Source organism: Phaethon aethereus (assembly GCF_964289735.1).
Source record: "Phaethon aethereus genome assembly, chromosome: 2".
NCBI lineage: Eukaryota > Metazoa > Chordata > Aves > Phaethontiformes > Phaethontidae > Phaethon > Phaethon aethereus.
Genome location: NC_138582.1, coordinates 41,474,013 through 41,495,633, shown reverse-complemented (window position 1 = coordinate 41,495,633; position 21,621 = coordinate 41,474,013). Strand labels below are relative to the sequence as shown.

Genomic DNA, 21,621 nt, shown 5'->3' with positions numbered 1-21,621 from the left:
GAACGGCGTCAGAGCAAATCCTGCTCAGATCGGAGCAAACGGGGCCTGGGCAGGGATGGATAATGAAATCTAGTGGCTAAACTCAAATGTTTCTTCACTGATGACTATTAGCCAGTATATGCCTGTGTGAACTAATAATTTTTAGCCATTAATACTACGCACTCTTGCGGAGGAAAAAACCCCTAAGTTTGCAATAAAAGCTTTTCCTTTTTTTTCATTTAAACACGGGGGGCAGGGGGGAATCAAAGTAATCAGTGCAAAGTACATCTTGTGAAGCTCCTGAATTGTTTTCTTGAAACCTTCCAAAATAAAATTTTTGAAAGGAATTTCCAAAATGAGTTTTCCCAGTGCAAGTTTTCATCTCGGTGATATAATTTCAGAAAAGCTTTAAGTTACTCAAAACAGTGCCTTGTGATAGAAAACAAACAATCTCAATTACAGATGCTATTATTAGCTTTTTCCATAAAAACAAAAAAAGGCTAATAACATTAACAAAATCAAGTTCTGTAAATCTTCAGGTGAGGCAGATCTCTCTTTCTCTTAGGTAACTGTCCAAAAAAAAGAGCATCAGGCAAATAATTTTGCAACTTATATGTTGATTTTATTCACAGAATTATTATGCAAATATAATTTCTTGATACTTTACAACTTTTAATCCAAAAAGTTGCCTAAAGAAATAACAATCAAGGAATGAAACTTTTCTAGAATTTCTACACAAATGTCGTCAAATGATCAAATGTCTGTATGGTCTTGTATAAGTAAAGAGAACACAAGGCTTGAAATTGGTGTAAAATGTCAAGTAAGCCAATTATGTTAACGTGGTAAGTGCATCCAAATCAATTACATGAAGTAGCAAGGGAAAAAACATACGGAAAAGAGAGTGCCGACTACTACATGGCAAAAAAATTGATTACGTCTGACCATAAGTCCAAAGCAACACAGAACAAACCCATAAAAACATTATATCAGAAATTACTAGTAATAATAGTTCTGTAATGGAATAAATTAATCCTCCCTAGTCTCCACAGAAGGGAGGGGGGAGAAGTCAGCTCTCCATTTCACATTTTCATCTGAAATACAAAACAATCAGCCTCATCCTCCTAACGGAGCGAACACTGCTGACCTGACTGATTAGACATCAGCCTGTCATCTCAAAACAGTTAATATTTTATTAGCCAGAATTGGACAAAAATACTGAATACTATCATAGTTATTTTTCATTATTAATATACTTTTTTTATCCTAAAGATACAGCATGCACTTGGCATTTTAAGAGGTAGCAAGTTACTTTTAAGTGGGTCTCTGATATTGCCTACACTGTAAAGACTTCAGTGAGCTGTTTCCTGAAAAGATCATTTAAAGGATGGTGTACCTTTAGCACAACACATAGCATGAATTGTTCTGTCCTTGCTGACATACTCTGAGCCTCTGATCAAAGGATACACGTACAATTTTTTTTCCTGAGCAAAGTAAGTGTGAGATACATCACACTGCTATTAACCACTAAGATGGTTCTGAGACTTTTATCTCTAAAAAACAGTAAGAACTGTCATACACTTAACACAGATCGTCCCTCGCTCCTGTGCCTTGTAAAAAGTTAGGAGCAGGTATTCTACAATTCTGTGATTTTATTCTAACACAAAAGACATGTCAAGAAGGTCACCACAAACAGTGAACTTGTTAGCTGATATGCAACTGTGGCCAGGAAGAAATCTCAACTGGGACTAGCTCAGGCAGTTTTCCACCTGTTCTTGCTGCCCTTTTCTCCTTTTCCTTCATCTTTTGCTCTCAGTACTAACTATTCTCTTTCCTAAGCCCTCTGCTCCCTTTCTTATGTTCAGAGCTCAGGAAAAGAGGTGGAGTGGGAGGGCAGGCTTACCTGCTGGACTGAAGGTGGCACCTTGGACCCATCCTGTGCATTGATAGGGACGACTGACATCCTGGTTGGTCTAACTTGGAGGTCTGGATAATGAAATCTAGTGGCCAAAGAAAGTGTGGAGAAAGACTGCCTTCCATATAGGCTAAACTGTCTTGCTTTAATGTTTAGAAACGCATGTTTTAGGATCCGTAGTGAACGGAAAGGAGCAGTAGCCTCCTCTGTGACTATGAGAGTCCATGTTACACTATTAGCATGAGTATTTCTTGTTAACCACATCTTCTAATGAAACTTCTAGTTCCTCAGAAATGGTGAGATGATAATGTCACAATCTCTCTGAGGATGTGGAGAGACAACATGAGGATAGAAAGACTCTGCTTCCTATCTAATAAAGCACCTCATAAGTAGATTTTAGTTCTTGCCATTGGATTATTTTATTTTGATTTTTTCCCTATCATCATTATAATGCCAAGGGGGCATTCCTGATGGTGTCCTCTAACTTGCACCTGCTACTGCATGCAAAACAGAAAGCAGCTAGAATTCTGGCTTTTAGTTAATTACCTTCATAATGCCTAAGGATTCAAGAAAAACCATGGTCTTCACAGCCACCTTGAGGACAAACGGTCCCCAGTTTTCAAATTGAAAACTCCACTGGAACAATGCTGCTGCACTGACTGTATGTTGTGCTCAGCACTAGTGGAAAGCTTCAGTTAAAAGTTTTAAATAAAAGTTATAACCACTATAGTTATGTAGTTTTAACTACATAACGATGCCTCCTTATTTCTCTCCCACATTGACAAACATAGAAATGGGGGTGGTGCCAACTCTAAACCAAATCTGAAACAGAAACCTCCCGTGTGACGCAGTCTCATAGTCATTGGCAGCAAAGGCTCCTCCTGCCAGTTCTCCATCTTAAACTGTCAAAATCTAGGGAAGCAATGTCCAGGGGAGACATAGCCTTTCTTTTCTAAACACCCTCCTATCTTTGCTGTGAAGTTCAGTAATAAAGTTCTTGGCAACTTGTGGATGGGCACCTTTAAAGACAATGCTAAGCAGATACAAACAACCATGCTCTGTAGAAGTTTTCCAATTAATTTTATGACCTTTTGTTTTACTAATTCCCCATCCCTGCCCCCAAAAACTCTGATCTTCCCAGTCCAAGTTTCAAAGTTGCAGTTATGGGCTGAAAAACATGCATATAAATTAGCAGACCAACTACTTTTACCTGGAATTCAAAATTTGCTCAAGTGATTCTCTTTCCTCCTCATACTAGACCCATATCATTACCCAAATTAACTTTTGAAATTGTGCCGTCTCTCAACGGGAACTTGAATGAGAATGTGATGACGATGAACAACAACCGTCATTGTCCTGTTTTTTGGGAAGCTCATTAGGTGAGATACACATGGCATAAGCGTTCCACTTGTTTTCCAGGCTTCTATAAATGATAACTTAGGAGGTATAAAAACAAGTAACTGCATCTAGACAATTTAAAGCCAGTAGCATGACAATAATTAAAAGATCTTTCTAAACTGGTACTGGTAGAACAGGCAAAACCTCTATTATCAGTTTATCTGGGGAAGCAATCAGACAATAAAAACTGAGGCATTTTAAGGAACAATAAAGCTGTGGAATCTAATGACTATAATAAATCTTTAGCTGCTGTTACTCCAGCACAATTTCCCTTGCAGTAAAAAGTATTCTACAGGGTTTTCAGACTGAAATTACTATTGGTTGGTGAGATGTTGATTGTAAGAAACAATTGCAGAATGACAATTTTATTTTTGGCATGTATTTCCATCATTCACCTCTCCCTTTCACCATGAAATCTTTTGGTTTCATTCAAAGGCTAGAATCAAGCAACCCTTTGACAAGGCCAGAAATAAATTTCTTTGTTAACCTTCTGTACAAAACTACACACTGCTATTCTAGCGTCCTATACATTTAGTTCAGCGTGGTGTTACGCAGCAGATTTGGACTCTGAGAACTACACTTCTGTGAAGTGTACAGGCCCCGAGGCTTTTGTGTACTGCCAGCTGTACTGATGTAGCTAAGGATGGACGCAAAACTTGATCCGAACGGCCGAGGTGGTGCAAGCTGCACGCAGTGACGGGGAACGCACGGCGTCAGCACCGGGAGAACAGATTCACGGTGCTCTCAGCACCACTCACTTCTTTTCCACCAAACCTGCCCCTCTATGTCGTTACCTAACCTAAAGCAGACAGAAACCTTTACTGGGTAAATATGGAGATGATGAGGGCTGATTTTAGTGCCCACCTGGTATCTTTCTAAAGTAGCTACCAGTGCTCCCAGATGGTATCTTCTGCTGTGGGCAAGGATGGGTACGACCACCCTACACCACGGCCGCATCTGTTTAGACCTATGATTTAATTTTACCTCTACTACTGGTTGACCTGCATTACCTGAATTACGTTACGTGACAATAAGCCACAGCTATGAGTATGTCAGAGCATCCATAGGTTGCTTCTATGTCCCTCGGACAAGCCGTGTGAGGTCAGGCCATGCACAGCAGGCAGTACCGAACCCGGCTGCTGGCCCTCGGCAGCCCGGGTTGCCTCCCAGCCAGAGGCACCCGAGGAGCTCCGGAGTGCTAACCCGGGAGTACAACGCTGAAGCTTTTTGCTCCTGAAACAGCAAAAGTTTTTAACAGCAGCCTGCGAGCGTGTAAGGGGGGAACGCATTGCTGTCAGCTCTGGGAACGGCCGTGCGCTTACGTACAAAAGCAGATGCACTCTGGGTGTTTATTCAAGTCCAATTTATCTACGTAAGATGCACAAGGAGCTAAGCTTCACTCGTATTTCATCTGATCAGCCCTCCCAGAAAGCATGCTTTTGAACTTCAGAAGAACAGAGTATTACTTTTAGACTTACCTTTTTCTGTTTTACCTTGTTCAGTTTCTTTTGCACTTTTTCCTAGAATATTAAAAATATAATTTCATTGAAATAAATTTATGTTAACAGTTTACGATAAGAAAGAGTTACAATAAAATTACAGCTTACACTCAAAATATGATTAGGCCAACAGGACTTTTTGGTTTCTTTTTCAAAGTTAGCATAGATTACTGCCTGAACTATGGTTACATAAAAGGCCTTTCTCCACAGTGGCTTCAAATATTACCTAATTGCTTCCGACACAACTATTTCATAAGCTTTCCCTTTTAGAGCTTCCCTTTGGTAGATTTTAGTGATACACTCAGTGCAAGCTATTTCGCAAGAAAAAAAATTGTTCACTAATTAAAAACCCTTGGGAACACTAACTTAATGTATATATTTGATTAAAATGTAAAAAAAATTAAAAGAAATTGGGAACCTAGGTCTCATTTTCAGATGTGACTTGGGTGCTTGGAAGTCTTTGTCTTACTTCAGCTTTTAAAATAATTTAACCCAGGTAGTTTGTAAACATCTGAATGCACAGGTAAATGTTAATAAGCACAAGACAGTCTGTGGCGTAAGACAGACTACATACTATACCAAAATCGTGCATGTGTATATCATGAAGGTGGTACATAGACAGGCTTGTCCCCTCCTCTTTCTCCTCTCTAACCACTTTTTGATCCTGCCCTACTCTAGAACATTTAAGGCACCTTGCCTCACAATTCTAACTTTATCATTCTGTTTCCAATTTTGTCCCAATAAGCTTCCAATATTTCCTCACAATAAACTTCATAGAGAATACTAAAATGAGAGGTCAGTTGACTTTTTAATTACAGTGATTTTCCTCTCTATCATACACTTTTTAATTTTGACGTATTCTTATATACAGAAAAAAACATTTCCTTTAATTTCTAAGTCAATTAGAGACATCTTGTCAGAATACTCAATCTTTACAGTTTTTTAAACCTACTGCTCGGAAGTATTATATTGTGAATAAAATACGCCATGTAATAGTACTGAAAAACATGTATTTTTTCAGGGAGAAATTGGGTTATGCTTGCACAGGAAATCAAACTATTTCACATTTCTAATTTCACCCTTTACTATGAGCTGACAACTGCTACTACTGAATGTGCAAGACAGTATGACTCCAATCTTTATATTCAGCACAAGGCAGTGCGAGTATTACCTTGATCATGACATGGTAAATTAAATAAGTACGGTCCCATTGACAGTCATTCATCTCTTCAATCATATCATAAAATCAAGATTGTCAATTAAAATGAAAGAAATTACAAAAAGATGTATAGGGTGTCAGTTATATACTATGGAATAACTTGGAGAAAGACTATTATTGCTATAACGGTATATTAATGAAAGCGTTGTTCAGTACTTGCTAAAATACTGTCTTGTTTTTATTTTTTTGCACCTACCACACAATAAATAAAATGATTATGTCCATCTGTATGTCATCAGAAACACTGTATTTTAAAAAGAGCAATAACACAGCTCCAGATGAGGCACAGAATAGTTTATATCCTCATATTTCTTTTATTTCTACCAACTTACAAGCACATGAACAATTCATTACCGGATAGTAAAGCGTGGTACCACATGCTACCTAGCCACCCATTTCCCCTGTATCTTCTCCCTTATCAGCAACACTGATATTCTCACCTGACCTCTCTAGTTCCCCTCTAGGTCACTCAGTGACCCTCTTCCACCCATCTTGAACATTCACATTATTTCTGCAACTCCTTTTCCATCACTGGAAGAACCAAGTATGAGCTCATCACTCTAAAGCCTGCTCCTATCTCCCACTTCTTGGCCAGCTTCACATTTCTTTATTACCGAGGCTCACGCAACACGTAACTTACAGTTCTCTATACCCATTTATGTACCAGGATCAATTCTCCAAATTCTCTCAGACATTTTTCAATCTGTATTCTGCTAAATTAGCTGTCATTGATTTGACCAAAGCCTCTCTAATAATCTTTAGATACTCCAGTTTCTCTTTCTAGGTTACTGCTTTTGAAATTCATCACAACTTGACCTTGTTAGCTCTGAAGATCTTGCTTCTCTCAGCTCTCACCACACTTAACTAAGAATTCACTTCATCATCACATTCAGCACATATTGCTTTGTTCCCTCCAGACTGATCCCTAGCTTACTTTGATGGTGCAAATGGTTTGACTGATGCATTTCTGACAAAGGTTTAAAAGTGTGCTGTCTCAAAGACAGGGATACGATAGTAAATCTTGAGACTATTTTATCATCAACTTAAACCAATCGTAGCTCAAACAAAAAAACTTTCTTAGCTCTTCAAACCACACTCATCCTTTACTCAATTTCTCCATTTCCAGCAAAACAAATCTAGATCAACATCATAGACAAAACTGTTTTAAACACTCTCTATAGGCTAGGACTGCTATCGCTGTGTAACGTGTGCACCAGATATTCCCAGGAAGGATTCTACTATAAAGAAAATACTTATTTTGCATATTACAATATGTCTAAATATTTGTGAGTGCATGTGACAGTGACCTGAGTCACAACTGAAATGTATTTCCTACCTTGTAGATTTCACGAGTCTCAAGCAACAATATAAATGTACAATACAATTTGTTATTTACATATATGTAATTTTTGAAACATGTAAAATTGCAATGATATTCAGTAAAAACATGACACTTTTCTAGTATCTTTCCAATCCCAAATCTTATCCATTTTCTTTACTTCTTAGAAGAATAGTGTCATGATATGGTATCTTTTCAATTACTGAGTATGTGTTCCTCAAAATTGTAGTTTATTTTCAATATTAAAATAAAACTTTAGTATCCTACTCTCATTTAAATTTTGCTTTCCTTATCGGTATTTCTTCCTGTGATTTTCAAAAAAGCAACTGAATCCAAGATTTCATAGATTCACTGAGATATAGCAAGAAGCAGTGTAGAAATGTGAAAATATAAAGATGTAATCTTTTGACTTTTTCTTAAACCACAGTTATTTATTCAGCAATATTTCATCATAAAAATATGAAGGTGTTTGAAAACTGAAAAGGTCCAGGAATATTTTTATTTTCAGGGAACTGCACAGACACAACACCCTTGCTAGATTTCTGATTTAAAATGTGGATCATAACTAGACTATTTCTCCATGAAAGGTAGATATTATACTTCCCATACACATTTGCCTTTGCTAAAGAGTGATACCTCATCGATTTTAAGTTACAAATAGAAATTATTTATCGTGGGCAAAATTCAGGGCAAATAGGTTGCAGAATAGCTAATAGTCGAAAAGAAGAAACACAACACAATTATAGAAGAAACAGACCTTACTGTCCATTTCCTTCACATAATACCACTCAGAACTACAAATTACTTCTACTTGCTGTATTTCTTCCTTGTTGTAAATAATACTTTCAAATATAATTTTAAACATTCAAAATTATTATTTTAAAATAATAATATTAATTAGTGGCTGAGGCAAGTATTTATCCCCATAGTTAATATTTACCACATATTTGAAAAAATAATGACACTAGAAAGACGAAGATATTCTTCTATGTTTTATTGCAGCCAAACATTAAAACAGATTAAATATACATTTTTTTAATAGTCCTTTTGACCTTGCTCAGCTTGGCATATTTTTGTAAACACAAAGCACGTAAAAATCACATACCCAGTTACAAAATACTTAAAATTTGATCACAGCATAATATACTCTCACAGTCCCAAAATTCTACAAATAGGCTGCCACTGTTATACAAAATGTCCTCCATTTATCATTCTAAAAGTATTCTCAAGCTTCCTCACAAAATATGGCTTTGTAAAAATTATTGCTCTGCAATTCACAATCACAGGTAATTTTACTAGAATATCCCATCCCAAAACACATCACAGTCTAAGAGTATTATTGCTTTCCTGAAAAGTCTAAAGAAATCACTTTGGGACATCTTCTGTGTTTGTTGATCAGATGTAACACTCACTTACGTGGAGTCTTACTGAAATACCGAACAAAAAAAGGCAAACATATATGATGCCCCTTTCACTATAAATGCAAGCAACTAAAAACCTGACTTCACAACAGTGTTACAGAAATTTAAAATCTCCCTGTCAACCAAAAGGGAACCAGTGTTAGGGTCACCAAATTGATTTTTCTTCTTAAAAAGTTTATCTTCTTTCTTCTAAGCTCCTACATCAGGCTTGGCAATTTCCTAAGATCACAGCAATTACTCCTGAGCCAAAAAGGAACACATGCAAAATGCCAAAGAATAAAATATGTCTTCATAATTGTGGAACAGCAGCACAGAACAGGTAAAAAGTACACCTGTTATACTAAAATTCTAAATCACTCAAAGTCTAAATTTCACAAGTACCTTTATAATAGCATTAATGATTGTAGACATCCTATTTTTCTTAAGGTTGAATTTCCAAAGCTTTTACAAGTCAAGTATTTAGGCAAATTTGAATTTTTTAATAAGTCACTGAATACAAAGCTTACTAAATCGAGCTTTGAGATTATTATATTGGTATGCAAACTAGATGAATGTTACTGAACTCAACCTGATTCCGGCAACTTAGTTCTGTTGCAATCTACACTGACTCCCTGCCAGGCTATTATGTAGTTTCTAGACATTTTTGCTTTAAAAACCCAAATGTGCATACATAAAAAATTCTAATTCACACATAAAGGGTTTCTGAAAAAAGTAATTTAGTTTACCTGCCCTTTTACTAGCATGAATTAAACATACACATTTTGTATCTTGTTAGACTATTTTAAAAATCACCTGAAATTCATGTAATGTAACTGTTGACATAACATCAGTGCAAAGAGATACAAGTCAAACTTCACAGGATAGTGTGCGCCTGATTAGTGTTTTCAATAAAATGCAGTTAGCCGTATGCTATATCAGCAGTTATAACACTTAAAAATTCATAATATTTATGTTTCATTTGACCAAACTGCTCTGTACACACTGTATGAATCCACAACAAAAGATATATATTAAAATCTGAAAAAATGTACTTGCTGCTACATTATAAATAGAATATTAACAATTGCTTGGAACAGCACATATGAAATGCAGCTCCAAGTTGCAACTCTGTCACAAACACAGAAGAAAAATAATGAATTCACTAAACTTGGCCAAAAAAAACCCCAGACAGGAATGTAAATTAAACATCCAAGTGTTAAAAAAGCTTACTAAAATGACAGTTGGCTACAACTCATTTACAACATCTTAGTGTTCATTCCCCAAACCCTGAACTGCTTGGTAATTACATCGTAAGATCTATTACAACCATCTGCTCCCCTTTTGTAGCGTATGGTTAGGGCTGGTCCTCCTGATGTAGGGACTTTTCTTTTGAAGCTTTAAGTATCTGAAAAAATAAGGGGAAATCTACATTAAAGGACCAACCAAAACACAACTTACTCTAAAACAAAACAAAACAAAAAAATCTTAAATGCTAAAAAAAGCAACTTTGTATCAGACTGGTTAATTTGATAAAGCTATCATTTCTAGGAGCTATCCTAACAAATATACACAAAGTTGCTGTATAAGATGGGAAATGTAAACTTTTAGATATTTATCTAAGCAGTAATGTTTTTCTTAGCATATGGCACTTCATTTACCTTTTAAAGGAAATCTAGGCCATGTCACAAATACATTAAAACAATTTTTTTTTTTTTTTTTTTTTTACATCAAGAACATGTACAATTGGAAAAGAGGAGTCAGGGAATGAGGAAGTGTCAAAGTTGTAAAGTGTAAACTTCTCTACGCATAAGGGATTTCAGCTGTTGATAAAATAAATGCAGGGTTATAAAAATGTCAAGGACACAAGATGAAAGGGAGCGGGGTGGAAACAACCTTTAGCTATTTTAAATATGAACATATACAAGAGGGATCAAAATCTAAATACAGAGAGCAAAGGTACTGTGTCTCCCTTGAAATATCTCCAACAAGTACCACTAAATCACAACCACCATGATCCTGAAAAACAGGATTAGCCAAAAATCCTAAATCAGTAATATTTCAAGCTGACCTATCATACCACTCAAGTGCATTAGTTTACAAAAACATATGCTATAACTGTAGTTAAAATAGCTTACTGCTGGAAAGTAATATGGGTAATAATTTTAGAAGTAAACTTAGAGAAATGGAAAACAGTACATACAGATACCTAAATATGCAGTTGCCTAGTACTATTTTTTTGCGATATGCCCTGAAATCACAAAAAAACTTTTGACTTGCACTGCAGCATATTCAAAGCCCACACCTGATCTCTTCACTGGCAAAGTGAGAATGCTCCTGACAGCTAAATTCATCCTCTGAACTATCTCCTGTTTTCTTTCTAAAACAAATACGTTCCTCTTACATTTCAGATAAAAATCGAACAACTGCTTCTAACCTGATACAAACTGGTGCCACCATGCCTCACAAAGTTGCATGAATTTATACTACCTGAGAAAAAGGACTGTATAGTGACATTTGAGTATCTTTTACACTACCTGAAGTTATGTTTATTACATAAATAGGTACATCTTTCATGTATGTAAAGAGTGCATATGTGTATGTAAGTGTCCTTCATGCAGAAGAGAGTTCTTGACTATCTCTAGTACAGTGAACTTTAATATTATCATTGCTGAAATAACAGGAAATACTATCTTTGAATACCTGATTAAAGGAAATAACATGAACAAAGAAGAAAAAAATTCTGACAACAAAAAACCCCCATACTGAATCCTCCACCACAAAGTAAAAAAAAAAAAAAATCCATGGTAAATATGAATTTCATATTCTAAGAGGAAAATGTGAGAATAACGTTGCCTTCAAACTGAAATTTTCACACCCAAAAAAGGCAGGTAAAAATACTTAATAGTAGGAAAATATAGTAATTTAATAGTAATAAAATTTTTATTCCTGGTCAGTAGTTTACTTGCATCCCATTTCTTTTCTCCATTTTCAGAGATGCTACTTGAATTCTCCTTTACATGCTGACACATTAAGCTTTTTACAGAAACTGATAAACAACAATTCCGGTGCCTTCTGCGGGGTTCCCACATAACTACATAATTTACTGAAGATTCTTGAGCATGTTAGTACACTGTTGCAGATTTTGTGCTGATCAATTTGGTTTTATTTTCTGCTTCCTAAAGAGAATCACATACACGGTGGTACTACTAATAGTTACCTGTGTGTTTAATAAATGAATAAATAAGGTTTGACTGGTTCTCTCACTTTTTCCCATGAGGGGAAAAAGAAATATTCACTCCTTCCAGTGCTGCTATTATTATCTATTTCCACAAGATATACCAGGATAGAGCCTGTTGCACTAGTGTGTTGCACTAGTTTTGAAAACAACAGAAGGTAAAATCAATAAAGCTAAAAAACCTTCCGAAAGGATCAGAAATACATACTATTTCAGAGTAAAACAAGTTATTTTTTTATTCTAATAGCGTTTGAAAACAGTAGTATCACAATACAATAAAAGGAGAATGGACAGCAAGGTTCAATTCCACCATCTTATTTGGAAGTCCATCTGCAATTAAAGGAGCAATTTTCCCTTAGTACTCAGCATTGGTGAGAGCACACCTCGAATACAGTGTTCAGCCCCTCACTACAAGAAAAACATTGAGGTGCTGGAGCGTCTCCAAGGGCAATGAGGCTGGGGAAGGGTTTAGAGTCCCATGAAGAGTGGCTGAGGGTGCTGGGGTTGTTTAGCCTGGAGAAAAGGAGGCTCAGGGGAGACTTTATCACTCTCTACAACTACTTGGAAAGAGGTTGTAGTGAGGTGGGTGTCAGTATCTTCTCCCAAGTAACAAGTGATAGGACAAGAGCAAATAGCCTCAAGTTGCACCAGAGGAGGTTTAGATTGGCTGTTAGGAAAAGTTTCTTCACTGAAAGGGTTGTCAAGCATTAGAACAGGCTGCCCAGGGAAGTGGTTGAGTCACCATCCCTGGAGGTATTTAAAGGACCTATAGATGTGGCGCTTAGGGACATGGTTTAGTGGTGGATTTGGCACTGCTAGCTTTACAGTTGCACTTGATGATCTTAAAGGTCTTTTCCAACCTAAATGATTCTATGACTCTAAATGGAATATTTGGAAAACTGACCACTACTGTATAATACACATAAGAGTTTTATTTTTTTGTGAAGGTAGGACTGCTGCAAGACTGAGCCATAAATTACAGCACAAAAAGCAACATGGCTCACGAAAACAAAAATGAAAGATTTCAAGTTGGTACTTGGATTCTGAATTCAGTTTTAAAATAGTATTAAGTCAAGAGATCATCTCAGTATCCACATAACAATACAACTGACGCTGCACAGTGGAATTATCTACTGTTGAAATTTTGCAATAGTCCTGTAAGGGCCTTTTTGTTATTTTAACTTTAAGAAGCAACATTTTCTGAGATAAAATATCTGTTCTTGTTCTACTGTTCCAACTTAAAAGCACAACAAACCAACTGAACACTACCTTTGCTGAACTTCTTGCCTCTTCTGTCAAAAGGTAACTACTGCTTGTTCCTACACTGATTATAAGCTTTGGCTAAAAATATTTCATTATGAAACAAAACATTTTTAGTTAAGGCATCTATTAATGAACACCTGTGGCTTCAAACATTTTAACATACCATGTGGCTGTTATGATAAACAGTTTAGAAAGACCTCACAGACAACACAGTTACATACTGATATGAGCATTTCAAATCACCTAAGTTAAGGTTCAGCATGTAAATTAAAACATGAACTAAACGATGCCTCCAATCTGTACTGGGCAACCACAAAGGCCTGTGTTCACTTCTGTGGTTACTTTTGGTATGCCCAGGAAGGAAATACATGTTTCCTTCTCCACAAGAAAAAACAAAACCCCACAGAACTACCTGGGCACCACACAACTTAAAATCTTTGCAATATGCAGAAGCTAAACTAACCCAGAAAGGTGCTCAGGCTAATCAGAACAGAACAGAAATAGAGCTCTTGGGGCTCCCAGACAGCAGCTTCTGTGATTTACTGCCCAGAGATACAGCTCAGTGTTTCATGCCACACAACTACTTTGTTACAAAGAACCATCTAGCAACGTGCAATAATAACTCCAAAAAGCAGATGAAATGTAACAATATGCAATCTTCAAATTTAGAAGCAGGTTAGCTAGTCTAAAAATGGTTTGGGTAAACTCTATGTTTACTACTGTCAGGCAACAGATGGAAGGGCTGGAAGCACTCTTGTTCTTAAAATCAGTTATGTCAAGAAAAATGCGATGGCATGATGAAAACAGTCCTGTTTCCAGACCAGTGGCCAAAGAACATGCCGCAGTCAGACTGCAATAGATCTGCCTGATACACAGAGAAGTGACAGTATCACCACCCATGATCAGTTACTCTAGAAAGGAACTACACATATATTTTGCAACCCGAAATTTTTATATTCCCCTTTACAGTATCTAGCGCTGTCTGAAAGCATTAAAAATGCAGTTGTAAATTAAAACAGCTCACATTTTTGCTTGGAATGCTTCCATATAACGTAGTAACTACTACTAGCATGTATACACCACAAGGTAAAAATTATTGCTTCAAAACCAGAAATCAACCTTAAATTATAAATAATGATATCCTTTCAATCCTCTCCACAAAGTAATTTGTTTGCAAACTTTCCATGCAGCTATAGCTTCATTTTTTTGGGAAAAAAACCAAACACTTAAGATTAACTTACCCACTAGATCATCATTTGAATAATCCTCAGCTTGAACAGGCATTTCTGTAAGTCAAAAGCATACAAACAATTCAAACAGGACAGTTCTCTAAATATTTACAAAAAGCTGCAATTTTTTCCCCTTATGCTCAAATAGTGACCTACCAAGACTCTTCTGTAATACTACTTTTGCAGAAGTGGGATGCAAATTTTCCTCAGATGAATTTTTCCATGGAAAGATTAATACTTAAGTAGACCGACAAGTACATTGCGGGATTGCATAGTTTCAGAAGCAATACTTCAAAATTCTGAAACTTTACTATCCGAAGCACAAATGTCCCAGTTTCACATGTTACTACAGTATGGGCTTAGATAACATTCATACACTTACTATGTTCCCAGCTGTAACTGTGAAATATTTAACTTTAAAATTCAGTTCTTTTTAATTTCCTATGTATGTTTAAATTAGACATGTCAGATGTCACCAAATGCTATTACTGCTAATAGACTGAAGGTTGTACATAGCTCCCTATTCATGCATGGAGGGAGTCAAGCTCACCAGAAAAGAACTCATAATAGCCAGGATCCTGGCTGTAGGCAATAAGAAGAATCAAACAGAGGGAAATATATTCTCTGACTTGGGAAGCCCATAAATAAAGTGCTAAAAGCTGTGGAGACATTCCAGTTTGTTTCTTACATATAATCCTCTTTCCAGAGTATGCACTACTGACTGGCTGGTGGGAAACAGAGCTTAGCAAAGAAATCTTCAGCTTCACATGACCTAATATGGTCATTTTTATTGCTGTAAGTTTTTCTGAACTGGGAGCATTCTCAGCTTCTAAACTGAAGAGTGCTCTGTAAGCCCTTAAAATATTGTCTATTAAAAAACCCAAGATACCAACAACACAGTTATGTTTGTCCTTAAAAGAAAAAAGCTGCAGAAACAGTTAAGAATGTATTTTTATTGCAGGCACAGAATTCTGTTCTATGATGTTTATAATTCTCAATTTTTTAGTGGTTTTTTTAAGTAGCAAACTCATGCAAAATATACAAACCTGATTCCTCTGGTTCAGTGGCCACAACATCTTCTGTATGCTTACTTTCTACTGTTACAAGAAAATAAGTGTTGAAAGTTACACACAGTATGTTCACAATTTTGCTTTTATTTGCCACCAGCCACCCAATCAAATTATCATCAAACAGAAAGGGAGACTTAACTGCTGAACAACCAACTAGGTTAACTTAGAAGTAGAAGAAAGGTACTGAATGTATTTCATGTCCAAAAGCTTAACTTCTCTCGGTTACTGATTTCAACTACTATTATGCCCCCCCAAAAGTGATTTTGGTTACAACTGTTATTCATCTCAAACAATGTCTACTTTCCCATTTAATTCTAGTAGAACACATTTTTCAAAAGCAAAACCTAAATAAATATAGCATCAAATCCTACACACTGTGCTCAGACTAAACTGTTAGGAAAAAATCTTGCTTAATGATATTTTTAACTTCCGAGCAAATCTTCACATTACATTTGACCCAGTACTCATTTAAAATTCCCTGACACCAGCACAACAACAAAAATTTACAACTTAATCTTTTTAAGTACTACTGTGAGAAATTAACATACTCCATTCCTCAAATTGAAGTTCTAAGTACCTCATAAGAATGTCATGAAGTTCAACAAGGCCAAATGCAATGACCTGCACCTGGGTCAGGGCAATCCCCAATATCAATACAGACTGGAAGATGAAGGGATTGAGAGCAGTCCTGCTGAGAAGGACTTGGGGATCCTGGTGGATGAAAAGCTGGGCATGAGCCAGCAATGTGCGCATGAAGCCCAGAAAGCCAACTGTATCCTGCGCTCCATCCAAAGCAGTGTGGCCAGCAGGTTGAGGGCGTTGATTCTGCCCCTTTACTCCACTTTTCTGAGACCCCAGCTGGAGTATTGCATCCAGCTCTGCAGTCCTCAGCACACAACAGACATGGACTTGTTAGAGAAGGACCAGAGAAGGGCCACAAAAATGATCAGAGGGATGGAACACCTCTCCTATGAGGACAGGATGAGAGAGTTGGGGTTACTCAGCCTAGAGAAGAGAAGGCTCCAGGGAAGACCTTATTGCAGCCTTAAAGTGTAGCTTATAAGATGGAGAGAGACTTTTTTTACTGAGGTCTGTAGCAACAGGACAAGGAGCAATGGTTTTGAAGTGAAAGAGGGTAGATATAGATGGGACATAAGGAAGAAATTATTTATGATGAGGGTGGTAAGACACTGGAACAGGTTGTTCAGAGAAGCTGTGGATGGTGGTAGATGGCTCATCCCTGGAAATGTTCAAAGTCAGGTTGGATGGGCCTTTGAGCAAGCTAATCTAGTGAAAGATGTCCCTGCCCATGGCAGGAGAGTTGGACCAGATGATCTTTAAAGGTCCCTTCGAACCCAAACCATTCTATGATTCCATGTATCACATTTCTCTGCTTCCTTTTTTGTTTATTTTTAATTATACTAATAAATATAAACAAACATAAACAGAAGAAAAATGTTTTCTTTTACAAACTATAAAAATCCCCATACCTGACAGGTCTTTATCAACATCAAAATCTTCAATAATTTCATCTGCAAGAGAAAGAATTAAAAAAAAAATTATATTAATGCGGTTTGTTTTGTTTTGTGTTTTGTTGTATGGTTTTTTTTGTGTGTGTGGGTGGGTTTTTTGTGTTTTTTTGTTTTGGGTTTTTTTTTTTTGTGTGTGTTTACATCAGATTTCAAAATGCATATATTTAATCAAAACACTTTAAGATCACAATCACAAAACATATACCTGGCTCTGTAGCTTCATTTACATCCTCCGGAAGGTCCTCAACAGCTAAGAAAACATTGCATTCAGAACAACAATAAAGAGGTCAAGCCCTCAGCTGATGAAACTTACACATAACACAAAAGAACATTGCTAGCACACAGACATGCTTAACTGAACAGTAAATTGCTATAAACAAACAGGAACTTTGAGGAATTTGAGGGGAAAGAAGAAATTATTTCTTGAATTTTCTTCCCTGTTTCACTAAAGACTTGTTGTATTCATTAGGTAAATATTTCAAAACTGTGCCTTCTGAACAAATGTTTCGATTAAGACACAGTAACTTTAAAAACTGAAATTTTAAAAACACTCCTTAATCTTTCTAAGCATAATCAGTACTCCCACTTTCATCTTCTGCAGCATCAACTCCATCTGCTAAACATATTAAAAACCAAACAAAAACCCCTATAAAGTTCTACTTTAAAAGTCTTTTCATATGGATAAACATGCAATTCCTTGGTGGGTCCTACTTTCCTTCATGAAGACAATGAGCAAGTTCAACTTAAATTATGGATTCCTCAAAAAAATAAATTATTTTCTTTCAGTATGGCACCTTTTAACTCATTTGATTGTCCTCTAAAGCTTATGATCATACTGGTGACTGTTAAACAGATACTTAGAATTTATTTACACTAGAGAACTTCTTGATTTCATTCTGAACTGAACAATTGTGTCATTTTCAATTAGCTGTCTGAGTTGACTCTCAAAAGAGCTGGTACATCAAGACAACAAAGTATACAGGACCCAGAGAGAGGGCTGCAGGCAAATAATTTTTAATTGCTTCTGGTAATTAGACAGAGGCACTAACAAAAAGTATGCATCAAAGCAGAGTCATTATTGACAGCCTGTAAATTTTGAATGATCTTGAGCACTGCTTACAAGGTTATTAGCAAGGTTCATCGCAGGCAGCAGGCTGAGTGTCTACGCTGAACTACTGTGTTTCAAATGTCCACAAAAAGCCTCACATGCCCCACTTTGTGTCACTTGAGACCTTAAAGATGAATCATCAAGGACAGTATATTAAAAGGTGTCTCCATTCATAATCAAAACCCTAACTTCATAACTACTCAGACTGTAACTCACCTTTGCCATAACTGGCAATATATCGTGACTGAAGATCACACAGATTACATATTTCAATATATATAAATAGCAAGACTAAGTTAATAATTTTTATACTAACTAAAATATTTCTCTGATTTTGAAAATCATTATATCCAAATAACATTTATTTTAGAGGTATTTCTACTGTAATTACATAGGAAACAAAGACTGTCTAATATGCTTAATATATATAATTTGTATATACATGGGGGGATGTGTGTGTGGGAATATACACACAACCCACTCACAGATATATATACACACACATACATATATATACGTATATACCTGTATCTTGAGTCTCAGTCTGCTTTTCATGTTTTGGTTCTGAAAGGAAAGAAAAAAAGAGTACCTGGGAGTTTGATATGCACAAAGTAGCCTAAACAATCAGTTGTTAAGGATCCAGTTAGTTTCTTCACTGACAAATGCATAACTCTCAAAGACTTCTCCAGTTTTGGGGCCTAAATAGATATATGGTTACTGGAGCTTGTAGTAGAAATTCTAGACATAAACCAAATACTAAATGTGAACATAATGCTAATATTTCAAACATTTCTATCTAGACAGATGAAATACTGAGAACAATGACAACAATAAAGCTATCATTCTGTACAATTGTTATAATTCACCTACACTCCTGATCTTTGGGTATAGAGCCAGTCTAATTTCTGTAACTCTGAAGAAGAAACAGGTTAAGAATATTCATTACTTTAGGTACTGTCTGAAAATATAAAAAATGCTATCCATTAATTGTCTGAATTTTCAATATACATTTATTGTGAATTTTAGAACTAAAGAAGTTCAATGTTCATCCAGTGTTTTAGATAATTTCATTATCTTAACAGGTACTAACCTTCATCTGAAAAAGGTTATTTACATAAGATTTTTAAAAAAATAAAGTCTTTCTACTATTTATCTTAAAGGTACCTTTTATGTTAAAAGGCACTATACTAGTCACTTGGCTCCCCCTCCATCCCTTTAAAAAAGGAAGTTCTTACAGCATATACTTAAAAATAATCCAGACCTTTTCATTTCTGATTAAAAACTCAAACTTGCCTCCTTTCTCTAGTTTCATTGCTACAAACTGTACAAAATCCTTCATAAAACTACTGAAAGTTGTGTCCAGTAACTGAGTATCTGTATTCTAAGTTACATGACCATTTACACACTTCACTGTGGGCACATATACTCATTTCAACTGAAGAACTTTTAGCATTAGCAGTAACTGCAGAAAGTATAAAGAAGTGGTTTCTTTCAATACACCGGACACACAAAGTGAGCGCAGCCTACCATAGGCCTGCAGTTTCTCCCAACACCATGCAAGTAGAAGTGATTACAGGAACTGCAATCCTAATAGAGCTGGTCGTTGATCTGAATTAAGAACAAAGTCATACAAAGCAAGAATAAGAAAAGAAACTAACTGCTCTGGCCAGCAATCATCTTGGCACTGCCCTCTCAGCTTTCTGATAACTCTAGAAAGCACCCAGATTGAAGAAAATATTGCATCAGGGGGTCTGCCAGAAGAGAGGAAATACATCTGATAGGGATGGAGAAGATACATTAACTCCAGAATAGAGAAGCTTATACTTCTGCCGATTTCTCAGACATTTGCATCTGAAGATTTAAAGTGAATCTTCTTGTGGATGTAAACTGCAGTTTTGGAGCTAATGTCAAAAACACAAGCTTTACATTTGAGAGAAATTTATCTCCATGATGGCCTAGATGCTAAAACCTTTCTTCTCCAGAAAAAAGTAAATCCGTTTCATTTTTGATCCAATCAAAGGCATGTCGAAAAGTACAAGAAAGATGGCCTAGGAGACAACAGGGATGAAAACTAGGTACTGTAATTGCTAAAATGGTGTCTAGCACACATTCATGAACAATTACAACTCCCATGCCCTGAAACCAGGTAGACTGAACTCAGGAGGAAAAAATGGTGTGTCACAGAAAGACAGCCTCACATTTTTCAGCACATCTTCAGAGACATCCGTGGTTGGCTGGTTAGCTCAAACCTTAAAGGACTGGCAACATAAGATGAGCTGATAGGGCTGGGTGTGATTAGACTGTCTTCCCCAGTGGTGTCTCTCATCTTTTCTAGGGATCCTGATAGCAATTTCTGATTATTTTCTCTGGTTATTTCTGAGACACTGATGAGTGCCTAGACATAAGGGTGCCTGTACACAGGTCTGCCCTTGGAACAGACAGTGAAATTCCAAATAACTTCGTAATTTCATGTAACACTCAAGATGTGGGGGGTGGGGATAAAAAAAAAATCAGTCAAATCTTGCAAGTGCCAAGAACACTCAATGCACCACCTGATTGGTCTTTTTCTTCTACGCTGCTCTAGGTTGGAGGTCTTAAATGAAGTTCCTCTAAGTACAAAGGAAGCATTGTGCTTTCTCTCACAAGAAAAATGACTTTAAGGGAGAACTTGAAAGCAAGGAAAAATTCTGCTGTGAAAAGGTGAACTTTTACCACAAGAAAAATGGTTTGTCACAGATTATGTTGAACTGCAGGCATAATTTGCTGCGCAAAAATGCCTGGTGATTTAGTAGCCAAGAATAATACTTTTTGTCAATCACCTCCTACCTTGGTACTGTTACCGTACTAGGGTGAGAAGAGATTGCAGAGTATGAAATGCGTTTGGAACTGATTCTATGGAAAACTGATGCAAAATACTTTGGGAACCTCCATGTTCATCTTACTCCAGAAGTAGGTATAGATGGCTCTTCCTGAGGGTAGGGACCATGGAAGCATTCTCTGCTCATGTCACCACTACATATGAAGGAGCATGAAAAGTAAAGATTGAAAGTTGCACCTCTCCTTCATATCTAGGTGCGAGAAGCAAGAGAAGTGATTCTTGATTAGAAACTGATTGTAAAGTAAGTATTATCTGGAAAGGAGAGCAATTAACCCAGGGAAAACGCTAGTTCTCTTGCTTTTCCATCCTATTGATCCCAACATGTTTTATCAAGGGCATCATAGCTGAGGCAAATAATTATTTTCTGCGAACTGAGAAAGACATGGACACAGGGCTGAATACACCTTTGGGCCACTGAAAGTCCTTCAATGGGATTTTGATTTCTATCCCAACGGTGGATGGCAGCATTTCCCTCCTGATGACAAAGAATGAACCTCAAGGTTTCCTGTCTCAAATACTTTGAAGTTAAGAACTTCTGCCCTTTGCTCAGGTTACATAAA

General features: G+C 36.6%; 1 protein-coding gene across 1 annotated transcript in view; it reads right to left on the bottom strand.

Moving 5' to 3' along the window:
- Positions 1 to 21,621, bottom strand: part of ASPH (aspartate beta-hydroxylase) — a gene marked incomplete at its 5' end in the record, with an annotated part of 111,566 nt that overhangs the window by 41,483 nt on the left and 48,462 nt on the right. The window contains 6 exons of the mRNA XM_081996271.1: positions 4,768 to 4,809; positions 14,486 to 14,530; positions 15,520 to 15,570; positions 17,034 to 17,075; positions 17,281 to 17,325; positions 18,709 to 18,747. Coding sequence (XP_081852397.1) covers positions 4,768 to 4,809; positions 14,486 to 14,530; positions 15,520 to 15,570; positions 17,034 to 17,075; positions 17,281 to 17,325; positions 18,709 to 18,747 — 264 coding nt within the window. The remainder of the gene's footprint in view (positions 1 to 4,767; positions 4,810 to 14,485; positions 14,531 to 15,519; positions 15,571 to 17,033; positions 17,076 to 17,280; positions 17,326 to 18,708; positions 18,748 to 21,621) is intronic.